The 24,482-nt window shown below is 45.0% G+C and overlaps 1 protein-coding gene across 2 annotated transcripts in view; it reads left to right on the top strand.

The window, feature by feature from the left end:
• Nucleotides 1-24,482, top strand: part of CDH4 (cadherin 4) — a 1,143,840-nt gene that overhangs the window by 1,015,077 nt on the left and 104,281 nt on the right. For both annotated transcript variants that reach the window (XM_073683019.1, XM_073683020.1), the window contains one exon: nucleotides 7,908-8,063. In XM_073683019.1, coding sequence (XP_073539120.1) covers nucleotides 7,908-8,063 — 156 coding nt within the window. The remainder of the gene's footprint in view (nucleotides 1-7,907; nucleotides 8,064-24,482) is intronic.

Raw genomic sequence — 24,482 nt, 5'->3', positions numbered from 1 at the left:
GCTGAAACATTTATTCAGAGTCCAAAAAAGTCCACCAGAAGAGCCTCTTTGGAATTGGGAATTTCACGAGCTTCTATCATGCGAATCCTGAAATCTATTGGGTGGAAAGCTTATCGTCCACGTCTAATTCATGGTTTATTGGAGGATGATCCAGACAGGCGGCTGCAATTTAGTGAGATTACGCTTAACGAAATTGAAGAAAATCCAGTAATTTTAGATAACATTATGTGGAGTGATGAAGCTTCTTTCAAATTATCCGACCATATTAACAGATATAATTGTATTTACTGGTATAATGAGAACATGCATTTAACATTAGAGCAACAACTAAATGAGCCTGGTGTCAATGTTTGGGGTGGTATTTCAAGTTTTGGTGGTTTAGGACCAATATTTTTTGATGGAACAGTCACAAGAGATAAGTATCTCGAAATTCTAATGAATCAAGTTGTTCCCCAGTTACAGCAACAGCCTAATTCAAATGACCTTTATTTCCAACAAGATGGGGCCCCTCCACATTATTCAAGAGTAGTCCGCGAGTATCTTGATGAAACATTTCCTAATAAATGGATTGGCCGAAGAGGCCCACTTGATTGGCCGGCACGTTCACCAGACTTGACCCCAATGGATTTTTTCTTTTGGGGAGTACTCAAGGACAAAGTTTCTAGTCGAACCAAAAATTGTCAGTGATTTGAAAAATTACATAAGAGATGCATTTCAAGAAATTAATACCCAAAGAGACTTGTGCAAAAAAGTTTGTCAAAGCGCAAGAGGCAGACTTCAAAGCTGTGCAAATTGTAATGGAAAACAGTTTGAGCACCTGCGTTGATAAAATTTAAGGGCTTTTGTATTATTGTTCAGAATAAAATTTAATTGTCAATGTTATGCTTGTGTTAGTAAATGTAATTATATATATATACAGTACAGACCAAAAGTTTAGACACACCTTCTCATTTAAAGATTTTTCTGTATTTTCATGACTATGAAAATTGTACATTCACACTGGAGGCATCAAACTATGAATTAACACATGTAGAATTATATACTAAACAAAAAAGTGTGAAACAACTGAAAATATGTCTTTTATTCTAGGTTCTTCAAACTAGCCACCTTTTGCTTTGATGACTGCTTTGTACACTCTTGGCATTCTCTTGATGAGCTTCAAGAGGTAGTCACCGGAAATGATCTTCCAACAATCTTGAAGGAGTTCCCAGAGATGCTTAGCACTTGTTGGCCCTTTTGCCTTCACTCTGCGGTCCAGCACACCCCAAACCATCTCGATTGGGATCAGGTCTGGTGACTGTGGAGGCCAGGTCATCTGGCGTAGCACCCCATCACTCTCATTCTTGGTCAAATAGCCCTTACACAGCCTGGAGGTGTGTTTGGGGTCATTGTCTTGTTGAAAAATAAATGATGGTTCAACTAAACGCAAACCGGATGGAATAGCATGCCGCTCCAAGATGCTGTGGTAGCCATGCTGGTTCAGTATGCCTTCAATTTTGAATAAATCCCCAACAGTGTCACCAGCAAAGCACCCCCACACCATCACACCTCCTCCTCCATGCTTCACGGTGGGAACCAGGCATGTAGAGTCCATCCGTTCTCCTTTTCTGTGTCGCAAAAAGACACGGTGGTTGGAACCAAAGATCTCAAATTTGGACTCATGGGACCAAAGCACAGATTTCCACTGGTCTAATGTCCATTCCTTGTGTTCTTTAGCCCAAGAAAGTCTTTTCTGCTTGTTGCCTGTTCTTAGCAGTGGTTTCTTAGCAGCAATTTTACCATGAAGGCCTGCTGCACAAAGTCTCCTCTTAACAGTTGTTGTAGAGATGTGTCTGCTGCTAGAAATCTGTGTGGCATTGACCTGGTCTCTAATCTGAGCTGCTGTTAACCTGCAATTTCTGAGGCTGGTGACTCGGATAAACTTATCCTCAGAAGCAGAGGTGACTCTTGGTCTTCCTTTCCTGGGGCGGTCCTCATGTGAGCCAGTTTCTTTGTAGCGCTTGATGGTTTTTGCAACTGCACTTGGGGACACTTTCAAAGTTTTCCCAATTTTTCGGACTGACTGACGTTCATTTCTTAAAGTAATGATGGCCACTCATTTTTCTTTACTTAGAATTTGTATTATGGCAAGAAAAAAGCAGCTAACAGTCTATTCAGTAGGACTATCAGCTGTGTATCCACCTGACTTCTGCACAACACAACTGATGGTCCCAACATCATTTATAAGGCAAGAAATCACACTTATTAAACCTGACAGGGCACACCTGTGAAGTGAAAACCATTTCTGGTGACTACCTCTTGAAGCTCATCAAGAGAATGCCAAGAGTGTGCAAAGCAGTCGTCAAAGCAAAAGGTGGCTACTTTGAAGAACCTAGAATATAAGACATTTTTTCAGTTGTTTCACAATTTTTTTGTTAAGTATATAATTCCACATGTGTTAATTCATAGTTTTGATGCCTTCAGTGTGAATGTACAATTTTCAAAGTCATGAAAATACAGAAAAATCTTTAAATGAGAAGGTGTGTCCAAACTTTTGGTCTGTACTGTATACAAACTATATATGGCACAATTTTGGTGAGCATATTTAATATATTGTGTACATATATACACTGCTCAAAAAAATAACGGGAACACTCAAATAACACATCCTAGATCTGAATGAATGAAATATTCTCATTGAATACTTTGTTCTGTACAAAGTTGAATGTGCTGACAACAAAAGCACACAAAAAATGATCAATGGAAATCAAATTTATTATCCAATGGAGGCCTGGATTTGGAGTCACCCCCAAAATTAAAGTGGAAAAACACACTACAGGCTGGTCCAACTTTGATGTAATGTCCTTAAAACAAGTCAAAATGAGGCTCAGTATTGTGTGTGGCCTCCACGTGCCTGTATGACCTCCCTACAACGCCTGGGCATGCTCCTGATGAGGTTGCGGATGGTCTCCTGTGGGATCTCCTCCCAGACCTGGACTAAAACAACCGCCAACTCCTGGACAGTCTGTGGTGCAACGTGACGTTAGTGGATGGAGCGAGACATGATGTCCCAGATGTGCTCAATCGGATTCAGGTCTGGAGAACGGGCGGGCCAGTCCATAGCTTCAATGCCTTCATCTTGCAGGAACTGCTGACACACTCCAGCCACATGAGGTCTGGCATTGTCCTGCATTAGGAGGAACCCAGGGCCAACTGCACCAGCATATGGTCTCACAAGGGGTCTGAGGATCTCATCTCGGTACCTAATGGCAGTCAGGCTACCTCTGGCGAGCACATGGAGGGCTGTGCGGCCCTCCAAAGAAATGCCACCCCACACCATTACTGACCCACTGCCAAATCGGTCATGCTGAAGGATGTTGCAGGCAGCAGATCGCTCTCCACGGCGTCTCCAGACTCTGCCACGTCTGTCACATGTGCTCAGTGTAAACCTGCTTTCATCTGTGAAGAGCACAGAGCGCCAGTGGCGACTTTGCCAATCCTGGTGTTCTGTGGCAAATGCCAAGCGTCCTGCACGATGTTGGGCTGTGAGCACAACCCCCATCTGTGGACGTCGGGCCCTCATACCACCCTCATGGAGTCGGTTTCTAATCGTTTGTGCAGACACATGCACATTTGTGGCCTGCTGGAGGTCATTTTCCAGAGCTCTGGCAGTGCTCCTCCTGTTCCTCCTTGCACAAAGGCGGAGGTAGCGGTCCTGCTGCTGGGTTGTTGCCCTCCTACGGCCCCCTCCACGTCTCCTGGTGTACTGGCCTGTCTCCTGGTAGCGCCTCCAGCCTCTGGACACTACGCTGACAGACACAGCAAACCTTCTTGCCACAGCTCGCATTGATGTGCCATCCTGGATGAACTTCAGTACCTGAGCAACTTCTGTGGGTTGTACTGTAAACACCGCCTCATGCTACTGTACCTCTAGGGGTGAGAGCAATGGCAAAATGAAAAAGTGACCAAAACAACAGCCAAAAAGGATGAGAACAGAGAAATGGCCTGTGGTCACCACCTGCAGAACCACTCCTTTATAGGGGGTATCTTGCTAATTTCCTATCATTTCTACCAGTTGTCTGTTCCATTTGCACAACAGCAGGAGAAATTGATTCACAATCAGTGTTGCTTCATAACTGGACAGGTAAATTTCACAGAAGTGTTATTGACTTGGAGTTACATTGTGTTGTTTAAGTGTTCCCTTTATTTTTTTGAGCAGTGTATATACACATATACAGTGCTGCTCACCATTATTGGCACTTCTTCAGTTTTTTCACAGACTGTACAATATCTTCAGAAATAAATGGAAATGTACCAAAGTTATATCCTGTGGAATTTTTAATTAGTGATCCAAAGTAATACAACAATAAAACATTGTTTTTCAACTTCCATGTTGCAATTTCAAAGAAAAAACTGAATAAACAGCATGTGCAGCAATAAAGGCACCCCTAATTAATACTTGGTTGCACACCCTTTGGCATTGATGACGGCATCCAAAGCTACTTGCACTTCTCAGCTGGAATTTTCTCCACTCTTCCTTTGCACTTTGTACAAGCTCTTGAATGTTTGCAGGGTTCTTTGTCCCAAAGGCAGATTTCAGCTCACCCCAAAGATTGTCAATGGGATTGAGGTCAGGACTCATTGCTGGCCACTTTAAAACAGTCCATTTTTACATTCCTGTGTACTTTTGGATTTGTGCTTTGGGTTATTGATTAAATCAGCCATCAAGTGTGGGGAAAGATGCGAGCTCAGCATCGAAGCCTGCATCAAAGTCAGTAACACGACCTTTGACATAAATATATGTCAAAAGTCGTGAAGTGGTTAAAATTTTCATTGGTATAATTTTTTTGTTAACTTTTATTCCTTTCATTGGAAGGTAGGTGAGCAAAAAATAATCACAATTCTACAATTTTTTTGGTTGGTTTTATTGTACTTAAGGGGGTATTCCCATCTCCAAGATCTTATCCCAATATGTAGTAGGTGTAGTTATAATAATATTAGCAAATTCCTCCAACTAGAAATATAGTGTAGTTCTTCTGATAAGCCATGTCGCTTACCCCATGTGCAGGGCATTGCAGTAGCTTAGATATTCCTGGTTACTACCACTAGCAACTAACTGTCATTATATGAGTGGTCGTAACCATGGATACCTAAGCTACTGCAATATCCTGCACATGGGGTAAGTGACATAACGAATCAGAAGAACTATACTACATTTCTAATTGGAGGTATTTGCTAATATTATTATTATTACACCTACTACATATTGGGATAGGATATTGGAGATGGGAATACCCCTTTAATTTTATTGTACAGGATGTTACAGGGGGAGCAACATTATCTGTTGCTCATTACTAGATCACTGATGGTAGAGGGCTACCTTTCATGATGTTTTAGGTGATAATAGGAGTGCTTTGGCTTGTGGCTGTACAGTGACTTGACATAACACAAGTTGTCAATTTCCACAATAAATAATTAGCTTCCTTAGTAACTTTTTCTGGTTTGTAAAAGTTTGAGAACTCTTTCATGGAAGAATACTTTGTATTATAAAAACTGCAAAAGTGCTAAAGACGAGCGCAGATGCAAGGTCACTGGCAAATCAGATAAGCTTCAGGGGCTCTCTGCCATATAAAACCTTTATCTTTTGACTGTAAGACAGTCTTAATGTGCGCGAGACCAATGTCTGCCATATATAGGCATCCCTAATAGGGACATGTCCGCTAAGCCAATGACTAATGTTCTTATTACCCCGTGCACCAGGTATGGAACTTTTATATGGTTTTAATGAGAAACCTTCATTAATCTATGTTCCTGTGAAGAGATAACTGTAGAACTAGGCCGTTATTTAAGGTTGTCACACATGTGTTTTTTGCATTATGGGTTCAATTATCTTTCTTCTCCAGTAATGACCCATGCTTGCTGAGTCTGTCCATTCTTGAGACAGATGGTTCCCTCAGTGCTATGACCTTCAGGTCCGAGAGTGAGAGGTCCACTAGGAATCGATGAGAGAGCTTAGAAATGATAGCTGGGATCACAAGAGAACAAGACTATTATGAAAGAGAAGCAGAGGACTCGCTGTGATTAACCGGTGAATGTGCTCATTATCTTCCAGGAAATGTCAGGGAAATGAAGGTAGATGGAATCTACAGCTGACAAAGTGACCTTCACTATATATATATATATATACACACACACTTGTATATATATATGCACTTGCAATTATTTTCTATTTTTTCTCTGTAACACACATAAGAAAACAACCATACTTTCATCAATCCCTGAAGCTTATGTTTGGACCCACCACCAAGCCAACGATGACACACGCAGCTAGGATGAATTCACACAATATATAATAATAATAGGAATCATTTTTATTTCTATATCGTGTAAGATAGCTCACGGACACATAGTTAACGGGAGGTATGTATCACAGAGATGGTTGTCATCCATGATGTAATCCTGGAATGTTGCACTAGTGCATCTAAGCACTAAGAGGATTGTTTGGTGCTCTGGGCCAGCTTTTACGGGTAGCCGGAGAGATGGGCAGGTCTGGCTACCCACATACCTCATCTCTGGGTGTGGTTAACAAGTTAAAATGGAGGCCATTGTTTGGCACATGGTCTGTGTTTGGAGGGAGAAGGCCTTGTTCTCTCCAAAGTGAGCCAGTGTACTGGACGCTATCCAGCCTGCGTGCCCACAGGGCTGGCTAACTAGAAACTTTGCCTAAAGGACTGTTTACTTTGTTTTGCCTGCACCAAAGGCTGCTTGTTTTCCTTTCTACTTATGAACGGTTTATGAAGTAATAAACCGACACGTACATTTGAATGAAAAACGCTTCCTGTTTGCCTCCCGACGTACCCAAGTGAGTAGAAACCTTACAATCGCCAACATACTGTGCAGCACTTTACATTACAGAGGGGACTTGTACAGACAATAAAGACATTACAGAATAACACATAACTCAGATACCAAGAGGAGTGAGGGCCCTGTTCGCAAGCTACAATCTATGAGGAAATAGGGGGACACAATAGGTAAATAGTAAAAAGTGCTTGTATTGTACGGTCCTGCCATCAATATAATAAATAGGGGTATTCCCATAACACTGCATGAACCAGTCACCAGCCAGTGTATGTACAAGTACAGATACAGAGGGCTATTAAGTGCATGGAGGGTGTGTAAACAGATGCTATGAAGGACCAGATTTGGGCAAAACCGGAATAGTTACATAAGTGAAGTCTAGGTCTTAGGCCAGTCTAAAAAAAAAGTGTATTTTTAGGGCACGTTTAAAACTGTGGGTATTGGGAATTAACCAAATTGTCCTGAGTAGTGCATTCCAAAGAATTGGCACAGCACACAAGAAGTCTGGAGACGGGAGTGGAAGGTTTGGATTATTGACGATGTTAGTCTTAGGTCATTAGCAGAACAGAGGGCACGGGTAGACTGATGGACAGAGATGAGGTAGGAGATGTAAAGTGGTGCTGAACCATGGAGAGCTTTGTGCGTGAGAGTGATAAGTTTATATTGCACTCTGTACCGGATGTCTAACCAGTGCAATGATTGGCACTGGGTAAAGATGCAGGATACATGCAATATAATAATGGAGCTGTCACTTATATAATGAGACACATTGATGACTGCATACATACCCTCGGGGTAATTTTTATGTAAAGTTACCTTTTTAGATTTTTATTATATTACCTTTTATATTATAGGAGGCACATATGAACAGTGGACTTCTCCTTAGAACAGATACATGTTTTCGGCTCCACAAGGCAGCTATAGACTCTTCTGCAAAACCGCTCACAACAGCACATCAAACCCCACAAACATGGCTGCTGTTTTTTATATGAAGTCGAAGCAACCCTATACAAGACCTCAGAATGTTCGTTCATTTCACAAGCCCCTTTTTTTTCTTGTATGTTTTTCAGATCCGTTCGGACAAGGACAGAGAAAGTATGATTCGTTACAGCATTACTGGTGTCGGGGCTGATCAGCCGCCAATGGAAATCTTTAGCATAGACCCCATCTCTGGTCGTATGTATGTAACAAGACCGCTGGACAGAGAGGAGAGGTCTTCATATCATGTGAGTATAGACAGAGTAACTCCATTGTGTAATGTCATCCTTTATGTGTCCACTTCATATACATTTATAGGTAGTCTACCAGGAATCATTAGCGTAGTTAGCGTAAGGAGCAGTCCTATAAACACACCCTATATCCTTTTCCTATATTTACCGTTTCCCCAAAAATATGATGGTCTTATATTCATTTTTTCTCCAAAAGATGCATTAGGGTCTATTTTCAGGGGATGGCTTATTTTTCCATGAACAACAATCTACATTTATTAATACCAGTATGGTATATTTCTTGTTCATCTGTTTACATACAGCACTGTACCGTAGTAAATGGTGGATAGACCCTTCACCATGAAAAGCAGACACCCCCAAAAGAATCGCACTCAAAAGACTCCACGAGACCCAAAACAATAAAGGTTGGCAAGTGCTGGGCTCTCACACACAGACCGGGTAGTCCTGCTTCCGGTACCTACAGGAACTGTCCGCTACACTTGGCTGCATTGAAACGCGGAAGACAGCAGCTGGCACACCAGGGGACCTGACTGCATGCAACGCGACTATGACAGGAGTGATGCCAGCAGGACTACCCAATCTGCGTGAGAGCCCTGCACTTGCCAACTCTTATTGTTTTGGGTTTTTTGAGTGCGATTCTTTTAGGGATGTCTGCTTTCCTTGGTGATGGGTCTATCTGTTCTGCTGCATTCTATTGTCAATTGATTTTACTTTTTTACATCTATATCTGCCTGGTGTAGTACGGCGGTGTTCTCACTGTGCGATAATGAGGCAGTGACCCAAGGAAAGTTCAACTTAAATGTTTTTATTTTGCAGAACTTACAACTCAAATGCAAATGGTGTCCTCCGGATCGCAGCCGGGTGCTCCAAACAGTCCATATAAACTGGTTGCCGTGGGCGATGGCCTCGCCGTCTTGCTCTTAGGTGCGCCAGTTGCTTTGCCTTCACAGGCCTGTGTTATGCCTTCACACAAGCCTGCCATGCACAGAGCCTCCTGCTCTGCAGGCTTGCAAATAAACCACTGACACACCCAAACCTTTGCTGCAGGTTTTTAAATGAAAACTGTGGACATGAGCCATATGCAAGACCCGGGCAGGAGGGAGTGGACTGCCCCACTGCCATCCTGTAGTCCACTCTAAGAATAAAAGCTGATGTCGGGTTTTACTAAATCTGCTTGGTCAAATAGCTTGACCAAGTCCAAACTTACTTTTATTCTGCACTGCAACCACAGCTGTGCCTGTGATTGCAATGTGCTCCAGCGGGTTTAATATGTTTCTATGCGCATTCTGGGGGATACATACCGTCCCCTCAGTGTCTCACATATCCTCCCCTCTGTTCAAACTTGTGGGGTTGAACACTTGTCACACCATACAGGGTGCCCGTGACAGGGCATCCGCATTTCCCTGCGACTTCCCAGCATGATGTTCCACCGAAAAACTAAAGTTTTGTAGGGACAGGAACCATCTGGTGACCCGAGCATTCCTCTCCTTGGCATTTCGCATCCAGACGAGGGCTGAATGGTCCGTAACCAAACAAAACTGTCACCCGAGCAAATAATAGCGTAGGGACTCCACTACGCTATATTTTTTTCTGCTGGGGTAAGTTTCCTGCTCAAGTAGCTGACCGGATGTTCCTCTCTGTTCACCCCTTGAGACAGTACCGCTCCTAGGCCTACCTCAGAGGCATTGGTTTGCACGATGAAGCCTTTCTTAAAGTTGGGGCTGATGAGGACCGGCTGTCCACACAACGCCGACTTCATGGACTGGAACGCTTCCTCCGCCTGAGGGTTCCATCGAACCATAACCCACTTCTTACCCTTTAATAGATCGGTCAGGGGCGCCGTTCTCCCAGCAAAGTTAGGACTAAATCGTCGGTAGTACCCGACAATGCTGAGGAACTCTCTCACTTGTTTAGTAGTCACAGGCTTGGGCCAGTTTTGAATGGCCTCAATCTTGTTTATTTAGGGTTTGATAACCCCACGGCCAATCATGTACCTCAAGTACCGGGCTTCCTCAAGACCTATTGCACATTTTTTCGGGTTCGCTGTCAGGCCCGCTACTCTGAGCGAATCCACTACTGCTTGTACCTGGGACAAGTGGGTCTGGCCATGAGTACTAATATCATCCAAATATGCGGACGCGTACTTCTGATGGGGCTCCAAAACTATGTCCATCAGCCTCTGGAATGTGTGCCGGGGCCCCATGTAACCCAAAAGGCAAGACGACATTGTGATAGAGGCCCTCCGGTGTTATAAAGGCAGTCCTCTCCTTTGCTGATTCTGTCAGAGGCACCTGCCAGTAACCCTTGGTCAGATCGAGCTTGGTGAAGTACTGGGCCTGCCCCAGTCTCTCAATCAGCTCGTTCACCCGGGGCATTGAATAAAGGTCAAATTTTGACACCTCATTAAATTTTCAGAAATCGTTACAGAACCATAATGACCCGTCTGGCTTTGGAAACAGCACAATCGGGCTAACTCACTCACTCCGGGATTCCTCGATTACTCCTATTACTCCTAGCTTGAGCATTTGTTTTACTTCCACCGCAATGGCTTGCCTCCGGGCTTCTGGTACACTGTATGGTTTCATTCGCACCCTCACCCGAGGCTCGGTGACAATGTCATGTTGGATGGCAGAGGTGCGGCCGGGCAGTTCAGAGAGTATACGTCCATATTCCGCTGCACTAATCTCCGAGCCTCCTGCCGCTGCTGCTTAGTGAGGGCATCACTTATCTTTACCTCTCCTCCGGCCTCGTCCCTGGCCGGTGACAGAGGGTTCCCCGACGGTACGACCGGAGTAGCATCCGCAATCAAGCATTCCTGGTCCTTCCAGGCTTTTAGCAGGTTCACATGATACAGTTGTTCCGGTTTTCTCTTTCCGGGTTAGTACACTCTGTAATTTACCTCCCCAACCTTCTCCTGGACTTCCTATGGCCCTTGCCACTTGGCCAAGAGTTTACTCTCTGCAGTGGGCACTAATACCAATACCCGATCCCCTTCTTTAAAGGACCTGACTGTGGCCTTTTTATTATACGTGCGACTCTGCGCTGCCTGGGCATTCATTAGATGTTCTATTACTATAGGCATGACTGCTGCGATCAGATACTATTTGCCACGTGCTCAATTACACTCTTATGCGGAGTCGGCTCCTGTTCCCACTTCTCCTCGGCTACGTCCAGCAACCCCCTAGGATGCCTGCAGTACAATAGCTCAAAGGGTGAGAACCCCATGTAAGTCTGTGGTACCTCACAGATGGCAAACACTAAATAGGGCAGTAACATGTCCCAATCCCTCCCATCCTTGGAAACCACCTTTTTTAACATGGACTTGAGGGTTTTATTGAACTGTTCGACTAAACCGTCGGTCTGTGGATGTTACACTGATGTGCGTGACTGTTTTATTTTCAGTAGCTTGCACAGTTCCTTTGTCACCTTGGACATACAAGGAGTCCCCTGATCTGTAAGGATCTCCTTAGGCAGCTCAAGGCGACAGAACATAGCAAACAACTCCCGTGGAATAAGTTTAGCCGAGGTGTGGCGTAGTGGAATAGCCTCTGGGTAACGGGTGGCATAATCGACCACCAAAAGTGTGTGTTGGTGACCAAGAGTGGACTTTACAATGGGCCCCACCAAATCCATCGCAATCCATTCAAAAGGTACCTCTATAACTGGCAGAGGTAGCAATGGGCTACGGAAGCTTGCGGTGTGTGTGGTCAGCTGACATTCCAGGCAAGATTCAGAATAGCTCTGAACCTCAACGTAAATGCCAGGCCAAAAGAACCACTGCAAGATGCGCTCTTGCATCTTTTTAACCCTTAGATGCCCACCCAGCAGGTGTGTGTGGGCCATCTCGAGTGCCACCCAACTGAGACACTATTAGTTGTTCCACGACCTCGTCCCGGATCTTGTCAACCCTATAGAGGAAATCTTGGTTGACCGCCATGAGCAGAAAAACAGTCTCTGCACCCGGTTGCTGAGCCACCCCATTTACCTCTATTACCCTTTCCTATGCCCAGGTCATGGTAGGATCCTGCAGCTGAGCTGTCTCAACGTACCAGGGAACACTTCCAGCTCTTGGATCGATGGGGTCTCCTTGACCTCTCCTGCCAATACCTCTAGGGGAAACCTATCGGGGTTACACTCTGTCTCTAGGTTGGCGACCCCTACGGCAGGTATCCTGACTCAGGATCTTCTGGTTCTGCATCCGGACACATCTTTATTCTGGGAGGATTAATCTTACTCTCCCACAAGGACCAAAACAGTGGTAAATCTCTTCCCAGCACAGTCCTGTCAGGAAGAGTCTTTACCACTCCCACCACATGTTTAACCTCTCCACACAGAGTGGAAAAGGTAACCTCTGCCGTCGGATATTCGCGGAGTTCGCCAGGTATGCAAATGACCCCAACATTACCCCCAGTGGGTTCTAACTCCGAGATCAATGACCCATGGACGAGGGTCACTAGGCTCCCTGAGTCCAAGAGAGCCTCCGCTCGATGTCCATTGACGCGCACATGACACAGATGGGATTCAGCCGTTGGACCGACAGGGTCCATGGTGTAGACGGTGTGAGCATACATAGATGACCTGCAGTCCATGGGTTCAGCAGTCAGGGGGTAGTTGGCAGCCACGTGTCCTGGCCCTTGGCACCGCCAGCACCTAATAGGGTACAGACTCCAACTGCCTTAAAGGATAGGTACATGCTGGCCCTAGCAGCCCACTGCACTTGAACTTGACCTTGTGAATTTACTTCCCTATCTAACAGCCATCAGGAAGTGAGCCCTTTTTCTAACCTTACTAATCTCCTCCCACTGTGGGCTAGTCCCAATCATTAACTGTATCTTATACCTGTACCTTGAGTTAACTACAGTTGCTATCCTATAACAGTATGTACTAAGTCTATTCTTATCTTATGTCCTATCCTTATACTGTGCACTATCACTAAGTGCTATACCGCTACTACTCCATATCAAAGTCTAGTTACAATATACACTATGTATATACACGGCTCAAAAAAATAAAGGGAACACTTAAACAACAGAATATAACTCCAAGTAAATCAAACTTCTGTGAAATCAAAGTGTCCATTTAGGAAGCAACACTGATTGACAATCAATTTCACATGCTGTTGTGCAAATGGAATAGACAATAGATGGAAATTATTGGCAATTATCAAGACACACTCAATAAAGGAGTGGTTCTGCAGATGGGGACCACAGACCACATCTCAGTACCAATGCTTTCTGGCTGATGTTTTGGTCATTTTTGAATGTTGGTTGTGCTTTCACACTCGTGGTAGCATGAGACGGATTGTACAACCCACAGAAGTTGCTGAGGTAGTGCAGCTCATCCAGGATGGCACATCAATGCGAGCTGTGGCAAGAAGGTTTGCTGTGTCTGTCAGCGTAGTGTCCAGAGGCTGGAGGCGCTACCAGGAGACAAGCCAGTACACCAGGAGACGTGGAGGGGGCCGTAGGAGGACAACAAACCAGCAGCAGGACCGCTACCTCCTCCTTTGTGCAAGGAGGAACAGGAGGAGCACTGCCAGAGCCCTGTAAAATGACCACCAGCAGGCCACAAATGTGCATGTTTCTGCACAAATGGTTAGAAACCGACTCCATGAGGGTGGTATGAGGGCCCGACGTCCACAGATGGGGGTTGTGCTCACAGCACAACACCGTGCAGGATGCTTGGCATTTGCCACGGAACACCAAGATTGGTAAAGTCGCCACTGGCGCCCTGTGCTCTTCACAGATGAAAGCAGGTTCACACTGAGCACATGTGACAGACGTGGCAGAGTCTGGAGACGCCGTGGAGAGCGATCTGTTGCCTGCAACATACTTCAGCATGACCGGTTTGGCAGTGGGTCAGTTATGGTGTGGGGTGGCATTTCTTTGGAGGGCTGCACAGCCCTCCATGTGCTCGCCAGAGGTAGCCTGATTGCCATTAGGTACCGAGATGAGATCCTCAGACCCCTTGTGAGACCATATGCTGGTGCGGTTGGCCCTGGGTTCCTCCTAATGCAGGACAATGCCAGACCTCATGTGGCTGGAGTGTGTCAGCAGTTCTTGCAAGATGAACGCATTGAAGCTATGGACTGGCACGCCCATTACCCAGACCTGAATCCGATTGAGCACATCTGGGACATCATGTCTCGCTCCATCCACCAATGTCACGTTGCACCACAGACTGTCTAGGAGTTGGCGGATGCTTTGGTCCAGGTCTGGGAGGAGATCCCACAGGAGACCATCCGCAACCTCATCAGGAGCATGCCCAGGCATTGTAGGGAGGTCATACAGGCACGTGGAGGCCACACACAATACTGAGCCTCATTTTGACTTGTTTTAAGGACATTACATCAAAGTTGGATCAGCCTGTAGTGTGTTTTTCTACTTTAATTTTGGAGGTGACTCCAAATCCAGGCCTCCATTGGTTAATAAATTTGATTTCCATTGATGATTTTTGTGTGATTTTGTTGTCAGCACATTCAACTTTGTACAGAACAAAGTATTCAATGAGAAGATTTCATTCATTCAGATCTAGGATGTGTTATTGGAGTGTTCCCTTTATTTTTTTGAGCAGTGTAAAAGATAGAGATGTATTGTATTGTCCCGATTACTTCTTTATGAAATACCCATAATCAAACTTAGGGCAGATGGATTTTGATGTGGTGTTGGGGATGCTTGAGACTGACGTGTGATGCTCTCACAGACAACCAGCCATGATTGCAAGGAATATTCATAATGTGGTTGAAGCTACAGAGGTCCATTACAAGGCCTGGGAATTGGGCGATAAGCACACCCTGAGGGAAAGCTAAATACTCTGCCTCTTAGAAGGGAGCAGCCAGCTCCGAAATTACCTCATTCACAAACAATAGTTTTTCATTTGGAATCTGCAGCTGTAGTGTTAGTGCTTGGACAAGAATCAAACAGGCTTGTGTCTGCAGAACTGCGGCCGGGCACGTCTTATGCACAAATCATCGGAATTACATTGTATTGTTACACAATTAGGATGGGGGACGCTGATGAATCTTGCCCTGTGCTTAGCAGCTCAGATGGGGGTGGCATCAAGAGGCAACTTCCCTGTGCGTCCCTGGGACTTCACCCAATGATGCAAGCTGATCGATGGTGGACACACTAACTTGTTCTCTTCTATCGCATACTCAAATAACAAGAGGGTCAGTCCTCATTTTGGGACAGTGGAGGGAGACATTCAGATCCATTACTTGTATGGAGTGATACACAAATTAATAGTGTGGCCTATTTTAGGCTAGGGTCACACGACTAACCGAGAAAATCGGAAAGAGCCCTTAGATTGCAAGATTCTCCAATCTGACTTTTAAGTCGGGCTCTAAAGGGATAATCCCCATCCATAGTGTCCACCAGCTATGACAGGATTTATTAACAACCCAAATTCACTGATAACGGGCAGAGTGTACAGCTGTGCTAAAAATGTCTCCGGGATTCTTCTGATTCCTTCTGGCGTCTTACTGATAACCGGTCACAATAAATATGTAATTTTTTCTCTTGCAAATATAAATTAAAGTCTGTAAAGATCTGATATATTTTTACAAAGCTTTTATTCTGGCTCCAGTACTACCAAACATTCATTATCCTCATTAAAAATGTAAAAATGAAGATAGATCCCTGTCTGGAATTTCTGGTTCCCTATGTCTGGGAAACTGACTTTACTTAAGGCTGTATTCTAAAGAAAAAAAAAAAATCTCCGCCATACTTTTTGTTGGCTTTCAGACTGAGAAAAAGTCAGGTTGTCTGCGACTAACATATTGATGTCTTATCTGTAGAACTGATATCTGCTGCGGCAACGGCTGATGTAAGCAATTCCAATGAACGGGCAGATAACCTGCTGCACTCGGTAAACCAAACAACGTACAGAGCTTTGGAGTTACGCTCTGTACATTGTTTTTTATCCATTCGATGTTGGAGCAGATATCAGATGATTGGTGGGGTGCTGGGTTTCGAACCCCCACAGACATCTAATTGATGACCCATTCTAGGTCTCCAATATTTTAGTCCTGGACCACCTTGTTAAAGATATGTGCTACCTTTTTTTTAATTTGTAACAAATAAATAGTATATATGAGTGTGTTTTGTTTAAAAATGTTAAAACATTAATTTAATTATTCATTTTTTAAAAAATTTTTTGCAGCCACTGGGGCTGCCATTTACATTTGCTTGTGTTTCTCTGCATGACATTTGCACAAAGCAAATATAGCTCACACAGGGAATAGACTAGGGTCTGTCTCCGGCCCTATCTCCTATGCTGGGGCAGTATCCTTTGTGCACTGCGCACACATGCTGTCATGCACAGTGTGCTACTGGAGAAGGAGCCAGGCGCCATGTATTTGAAGCCCAAAGCTATACACCGATCTCCACCCATCCTCTGTTGCCAGGACCTGTTAATTCGCTCGCTAGTCCTCAGCACTCCACTGGTCCTCACTGTTCTTCCTTACTCACTGGTCCTCGCTGCTCCTCCTCACTCACTGGTACCCACTGCTCCTCCTTACTCACTGGTCCTCGCTGCTCTTCTTCACTCACTGCTCCTCCTCACTCCTTGGTACTCACTGCTTCTCCTCACTCACTGGTCCTCGCTGCTCCTTCTCACTCACTGGTACTCACTGCTCCTACTCACTCACTGGTCCTCTCTGCTCCTCCTCACTCATTGGTACTCACTGCTCCTTCTCACTCATTGGTACTCACTGCTCCTTCTCACTCATTGGTACTCACTGCTCCTTCTCACTCATTGGTACTCGCTGCTCCTTCTCACTCATTGGTACTCGCTGCTCCTTCTCACTCATTGGTACTCACTGCTCCTCCTCACTGCTCCTTCTCACTTACTGTTACTCACTACTCCTCCTCACTCATTGGTACTAACTGCTTCTTCTCACTCACTGGTTCTCACTGCTCTTCTTCACTCACTGGTACTCACTGCTCCTCCTCACTCACTGGTCCTCTCTGCTCCTTCTCACTCACTGGTACTCACTGCTCCTTCTCACTCATTGGTACTCGCTGCTCCTTTTCACTCATTGGTACTCGCTGCTCCTTTTCACTCATTGGTACTCGCTGCTCCTTCTCACTCATTGGTACTCACTGCTCCTCCTCGCTGCTCCTTCTCACTTACTGTTACTCACTACTCCTCCTCACTCATTGGTAATCACTGCTTCTTCTCACTCACTGGTCCTCACTGCTCTTCTTCACTCACTGGTACTCGTTGCTCCTTCTCACTCACTGGTACTCACTGCTCCTCCTCAGTAACTGGTCCTCGTTGCTCCATCTCACTCATTGGTACTCACTGCTCCTTCTCACTCATTGGTACTCGCTGCTCCTTCTCACTCATTGGTACTCGCTGCTCCTCCTCACTCACTGGTCCTCACTGCTCCTCCTCACTCACAGGTACTCACTGCTCCTCCTTGCTGCTCCTCCTCACTCATTGGTACTCACTGCCCCTCCTCACTCAATAATCCTCACTGTTCCTCCTCACTCACTGGTCCTCACTTTTCCTCCTCACTCAATAATCCTCACTGTTCCTTCTCACTCAGTGGTCCTCGCTGCTCCTCCTCACTCACTAGTACTCACTGCTCCTCCTTACTCACTGGTCCTCGCTGCTCCTCCTTACTCACTGGTCCTCGCTGCTCTTCTTCACTCACTCGTACTTGCTGCTCCTTCTCACTCACTGGTACTCACTGCGCCTCCTCACTCATTCGTACTCACTTCTTCTCCTCACTCCTTGGTACTCTCTGCTCCTTATCACTCATTGGTACTCTCTGCTCCTCCTCACTCACTGGTACTCACTGCTCCTCCTCACTCACTGGTACTCGCTGCTCCTCCTCACTCATTGGTACTTGCTGCTCGTCCTCACTCACTGGTCCTCGCTGCTCCTCCTCACTCACAGGTAGTCACTGCTACTCCTCACTCACTGGTACTCACTGCCCCGCCTCCCTCACTGGTCCTCGCTGCTCCTCCTCACTCACAGGTAGTCACTGCTCCTCCTCACTCACTGGTACTCACTGCCCCGCCTCCCTCACTGGTCCTCGCTGCTCCTCCTCACTCACAGGTAGTCACTGCTCCTCCTCACTCACTGGTACTCACTGCCCCGCCTCCCTCACTGGTCCTCGCTGCTCCTCCTCACTCACAGGTAGTCACTGCTCCTCCTCACTCACTGGTACTCACTGCCCCGCCTCCCTCACTGGTCCTCGCTGCTCCTCCTCACTCACAGGTAGTCACTGCTCCTCCTCACTCACTGGTACTCACTGCCCCTCCTCCCTCACTGGTCCTCGCTGCTCCTCCTCACTCACTGGTCTTTGCTGCTCCTGGGTAAGACTTTGTTAGTCACTGTGCACATGTATCGCAGTTACTGCTGCACTGTAATTTAAATGTTATTCTCTCCCCTCCTATGCTGAACAAATCTGGAGGGGAGGAACAATATCAGCAGTTACTGCCCATCTTTGCAGCTATCTTAATCCTAGTTATTATTATTATAGCTTTTTCTTTTACAAATTTGAAAATTCTAACCATAATTTTCCATATTTTCTAGCTTTGAAATAATAATAATTATATGAGAGAAAATAGTTTTAACTTTCATAGATACTTTTTATGCCACATTCTCTTTTGTAGGAATTTTGTCTTGCAGTGTGGCATTATACTAGCATATGTCTGTGTGCTATTAACGCTGCTACTCTGAGGATTTGTTTAAAAAAAAAAGACCTCCAGGGCACAGTTACTGTACTTGGGACCTGTATTTTGCATTGATTTTTTTTTTTAGTTCATTGCAGTCCGAGAACCACCTTTTATTTTTTCTGACCTTTTTTTTGTGGAATGAGTTGGCCTTTTTAATGCCTTTATTTTGAAATATACAAAGTGTAATTAATTTTGTTAGTAGTATGTTATTGATTCATTTTCTGGACAATTCCATAATTCTTATTTTTTTATACTTTGTAATTGATCACTGAGATATAAATGACGCTAACGTTCCGCATGTTATTAGTACAGCAATGGCAAATATACATATTTTTATATTTAACTAATTTAGCACAATAAAAACACTTGAAAAAAAGTTTTGGGGTTTTGTGTCACCATATTCTGACCCAAACCTTTTGTATTCTGCTGCAGAGAGTGCTGTATGAAGGCTTGTTTTTTCCTGGTATCATTTTGGGGTACCAATTTTTGATCACTGCTTCAGGATAACCAAAAAACAAGAATTACGAGAGAAATAAATAATGCTTGAGTTTTATAGTATCAGTTAAGGGTACAGTGATGGCAATTATTTGTATAATTCAAAATATTTTTTTTACAGTTGCCATCAAAATTATTAACCCTCCAATTGCTAATTAGGTTTAATAGCAAAATTTCCAAACTTTCTTCTGTTTGCAATAAACCAATCAAACAAGAACAATTGAAATAGGTCCACACAACTAAAATAACAAGTTCTACACAAAATGGCTTGAGTTTTTGGTGTTTTTTTATGCTGCGCATTTTCGCTTCGCAAAAAAATGAGTGTTACAATTCCAGTGAAGTGGATGGGATTTATAGAAATGTCATGCCCACTGCTTTTTTATGTAGTGTGGTAGATCGCTCACTCAGCTGCACAGGTACGCTGTCTCTTTAAATCTCTTGTTGGTTTATTAGAATGTGGCATAAACCAACATTGAGTCCATAAAAATAAGCACAGCCCTTTGGGCAAAACGATAAAAAAAAACAACAACGTGGTCACGCACAACACATTCCTTGTGTTAGCAGGGGTCCGCCGGCTCCGAATTTAGGAACTCCACATGGTTCAGGTCAGCACAGAACACACATCTCCTGTTTGGAGTTTGCCTCTCCAGATACACTGAACAACTAATGCCTCAGCAGGCCGAGTATTTAAACCCCAGACCACACCCTGTGGTGGAGATATGGAGAACAACCTCCCATCCGCTCTATGTTTGTTCTCATAAAAACACGCCCTTTTACAAATTGTGAATTAACCCCTCTCAGCAAATAACATGCTGGAGGAAGCTAAATGGTTTTAATTCACTGAAGCTAATAGCCTTAGGGAAACATATCTCCCCTCCAGCACTTTACCTGTGACTTTGTCACAAAAGTGTAAACTGGCCAGAGGTGCATTTGTGAAATCTGTAGCATGTCATTTTTTCTTGCATTTAAGCAAGAAAATCCACAGGTAAAACACACATAAAATCTGCAAATGATTGTATCAGTAAAGTTTTGTTAAATACCAGAAGTATCAAAAACAAAACAGCTTTATTTAAAACATAACATACCAAAGAGAGACAAAAACCACAGGGTCAAAAAACATGTAAAAAAAATGTATTCAAAAACTCGACTAAAAGAAAAACGCAAGTAATTTAATTTACCTGATAGCATCAGCATTTCTGCAGAAAATCTGTAACATCAAAAAATCACCAAATATTCATTGTGGTAATGTAGCCTTACAGACCACTGCAGTCTCAAAATTATTCACCCCCTGAATATAAACCCTTATAACAGCACACATTTATATCCTGCATAGCTGAAGCTAAAACTCAAGGGCTTCATTAATTACATCAGTGGTGCTTGACATAAAGCACATCAAATATCTGGACAGGCTAGGTGGTGGCTCAGTGATGTTCTGGGGCTGCTTTGCTTCCTCTGGCACTAGAAACCTGCAGTGTGTGATGGGCAATTCAATCAAGTATCAGAAAATCCTAGGAGATAACATAATGCTTTCTGTGAGGAAGCTGAAGCTTGAAAGAGGTGGAGACACCAAGCGCAATAGGGTCTTATCTGGTGGAGAATTTGGTCTAGGTAAGAAGTATAGGAATTGCTCACCTTTTGTTGTTGTTTAACCCACAACTGAGGAATCAAGGTGTGACAGCTTCTGCAGTATCCTCAGGTCGCGAAATCCCACCAAAGTAGAACAATTGGTGGAGGATAGAAGTAATAGTCTGCTCTGCTGTGTTTGATTCAAGAAATCCAGAGGACGTGATGAGGGGTTAAATCATGCGGTTTATTTTCAATGCATTTCGAAGTTGAACCAACTACTTCATCAAGAGAACCACAGTGAACATTGTACAAGTCAGCCAACATTTCGAAGTTGAACCATGTTCATCAGGAGCACCATAATGAACATTGATTCAGACACAGAGTTGTGATAGCCCAGACGAGAATGAATAAGAGCTAGAGTAAGAGTTTTTGCAGAGTGAAAGGTAAGAAAAGGTCAAATTCTAGAGATGTTTTTGAGGTGTAGGTGACATGAGCGAGCGAGTGATTGGATGTATAGGGTGAATGAAAAATCTGAATCAAGAGTGACCCCAAGACAGCAGGCATGTTGCTGGGGAGTAATGGTAGAACCACATACGGATATTACAATATCGGGCATAGGTAGGTTAGTGGAGGGAGGAAACACAAGGAGTTCAGTTTTTGACAGGTTCAGATTTAGATAGAGGACATAATGTTAGAGACAGCGGAAAGACAATCATTGGTATTTTGTAAAAGGTATCATAACTACAAGATTATCTGGTTTTTCCCATTGAGAGCAATCTGGTATTTTGTAGTAATACAAGGGGGATGTCCAGAGACAAAGTGTATATTAGTCATCAGCATAGAGATGGTGCTGAAAACCGAATCTACTGATGATTTGTCCAATAGGGGCAGTGTACAAGGAGGGGGCCTAGGACTGATCCTTGAGGAACCATGACAGTAAGAAGAAGAGAGGAAGAGGAGCCAGCAAAAGATACAGTAAAGGAGCTATCAGAGAGGTAGGAGGAGAACCAGGAGAGAACGGTATATTTGAGACTGATAGATGGGATCATAGTGAGGAGGAGCTGGAGAGCCACAGTGTCAAATGCTGCAGAGAGACCCAGGAGAATCACCAGGGAGCAGTGACCATTAGATTTAGCTGCTAGTAGATTAGCGGATTAGACGGGAGTGGACCAAGCATTCCAGGAGTTAAGAGATGAAGGGGAGATTAGAGATCGGTCTGTAGTTAGCAGCGCAGTTCTGGTTGAGGGGTGGCTGTTAAGTAATGGGTGTATGCTGGCATGTTTAAATGAGGAGGAAAAGATGCCAGATAGGAGAGAGAGATGAAATATTTTAGTTAGGTGAGTGGTGACAGCCAGGGAAAAGGACTGGAGGAGATGTGGGGGAATAGGGTCACTGCTGCAGGTAGTAGGGCGAGAAGATGCAAGGAGCCTGTTTACTTCTTTAGTGACCGATTCAAAGACAGAAAATGACTTAGATGCAGTGCAGGAGGGAGGAGAGTGTATAACGTTCAGGAATTGGAAGTATATTTCCTGTCGGATATGGTCAGTTTTTTTTCTTTGAAATAATTGGCAAGATTGTTAGCACTGAGGTCGGTGGTGGGGGCCTGTATTCTTGGATTGAGGAGAGAATAAAAAGTGTCAAAGAGTCATTTAGGATTATTGGATAGTGCAGTGATAAGGGTGTTGAAGTAGGTATGTTTGGAGAGGTGAAGGGTAGAGTTGTATGTTTTAAGATGAAATCTTCGGCTACATTGGATTTTTTTTTCCACAGACGTTTGGTGCACCTGGAGCACCGCTAGAGAAACGTGTTTGCAGCGTGTGCCAGGGTTGTCGCCGTCTGTGACGAGTTGTTCTATGTGTAGGAGGTGCAGCTTCATCCAGGGCACTCTGCAATGTATCATTATAATGCTTCAGTGCAGAGTCAGGACAGGGAGGAGATCGGGGCCAGTGATGACTGCAAATTCTTCATAAGTTTCTGGGTGTTAATGGCACGTATATTTCTATAAGTGTGGTAAGTGGGAGTGTCCTGAGCGGGTTGACAGTTCTTGACAGAAAAAGAAAGAAGGTTGTGGTCAGAGAGCGGGAGATGGGAATTAGAAAAATCATGCACTGAACAGAGACGGGTTAAGACCAGGTCCAGACTATTCCCGTCTTCATGCGCCAGAGTGTTAGTGTACGTTTTCTTGACTAGTTTCCTTAAAGCACTACTCCAGTGTTTTTTGTACTTAAAATCCTGTCCCCTGCCCACTGTGTAATACTCACTTTCCTGCGTTTTTATCTGTTTCCGCTGCCGCTCTGGTCCTGCAGTTTGTGACCTGCCGGCTGCTCTAGTGTTTCATGAAGCGAACTGGAGGTCACTAATCAATGTAAGTCATGAGAGACTTGTTCTGGCTCTCATATGTGGCGCCCCTGAGGGTTCAGTCGCCACAGAGGTACTGCACCTCACCCAGAGGTGTGGTGTCTCCCTTCTCTCAGGTAAGGAGGGAGTGCTGCACTTAACCCCAAACACCTACATCCAACACCACACTACCCCAGGCCAGCAGGAGGGGCAAGACGCAATGTAGTTTTCAGCTGAGCCCTGACCCTGGCTGGGCTGGGGGGAACCAGTAGTGGGTGTGTGTGACGCTCGCAGCCCTGCCCTGGGAAGATGGGGGTTTTACTCGAAGCTGGGTCAGATGTTTGATGGGTTGCAGCCGTGGCCTGGACCCGTTCCGTGCCCAGGGCCGTCACATTAAAAAAAGATGTAATGGGCTATCAGGGTTGAGTGGTTGCTATCGACTACTCCACCTGTGGTACCTGGTGAAGGCCACCAGCGCTGCTGCAGTCCTCTGAGGTGGGATGTTGTGGCAGCCGACTTTGATACTACTCCCCACAGGCGGAGCAGGGCCTCAGGGCAGAGAGAAGGATGGAGGGAGTCGTAGTGAAGTAGGTCTGGTGCTGCACGGTGCGGTGTAGTGCAGAAATAAAGAGTCCAGAGGCCATAGGGGTTGACTTCCAGAGTTTTTTTTACTCACGGTAAAACGTGCAGCTGCAAGGCTTCTCCCTGCCCCTCACAGAGTTCTGCGGTCACCAGGAACGGGAGTCCGACAACCTCCGGGTAATTCCAGTGCTTAAATCAGGGCCCTGCACCAGAGTGTTCCTAGACTTCAGACTGAGTCCACTCCTGTCTGTGTGTGTGTGTAGATAGGCCGGGTCACCCTCTGGATTACGCTCAGAATAAGGGTACGGGTGGCGACTTTTCTCCTTCCGTTACCCGGTGGGGTCCTCTGGGCCTGCCCGGCTTCCCTGACTAGGACGTAGAGTAGCAAAGTCAGGTGACGGGGGCCGGTACCCCTCTTGCAGCCGGAATCCCTCTGACTAGGCCAGAAAGCGAGGACAGGTGGCGTATACCGCTCCGTCTGCATACCCCTGGGATCCTTTTGTGATGGAGCTACACTCCTAACCTCCAGGCCTTCTTGGGTATGGACCTTGACCAGGTTGAGACATCAGTTAACTCCAACCCGCCCCTCGACTCAAGGCCAGAGTACGAGGACCGCGTCTCCATCCACTGCAGTTTCACCCAGAAGCCACGTTCAGGGATGAAGATCACAATCAAAAGACCATAAGCCCAAGTTGGCTGTTTATTAAATATGAAATATTAAGTGTAAACTAAATATGCGTCCTCCACC

This window comes from Phyllobates terribilis, unplaced genomic scaffold, assembly GCF_046119375.1.
Source record: "Phyllobates terribilis strain yellow unplaced genomic scaffold, ASM4611937v1 Scaffold_5__5_contigs__length_657084704, whole genome shotgun sequence".
Classification (NCBI taxonomy): domain Eukaryota; kingdom Metazoa; phylum Chordata; class Amphibia; order Anura; family Dendrobatidae; genus Phyllobates; species Phyllobates terribilis.
Note: the sequence above shows the minus strand (reverse complement) of the source record. Positions and strands in the feature narration are given on the sequence as shown.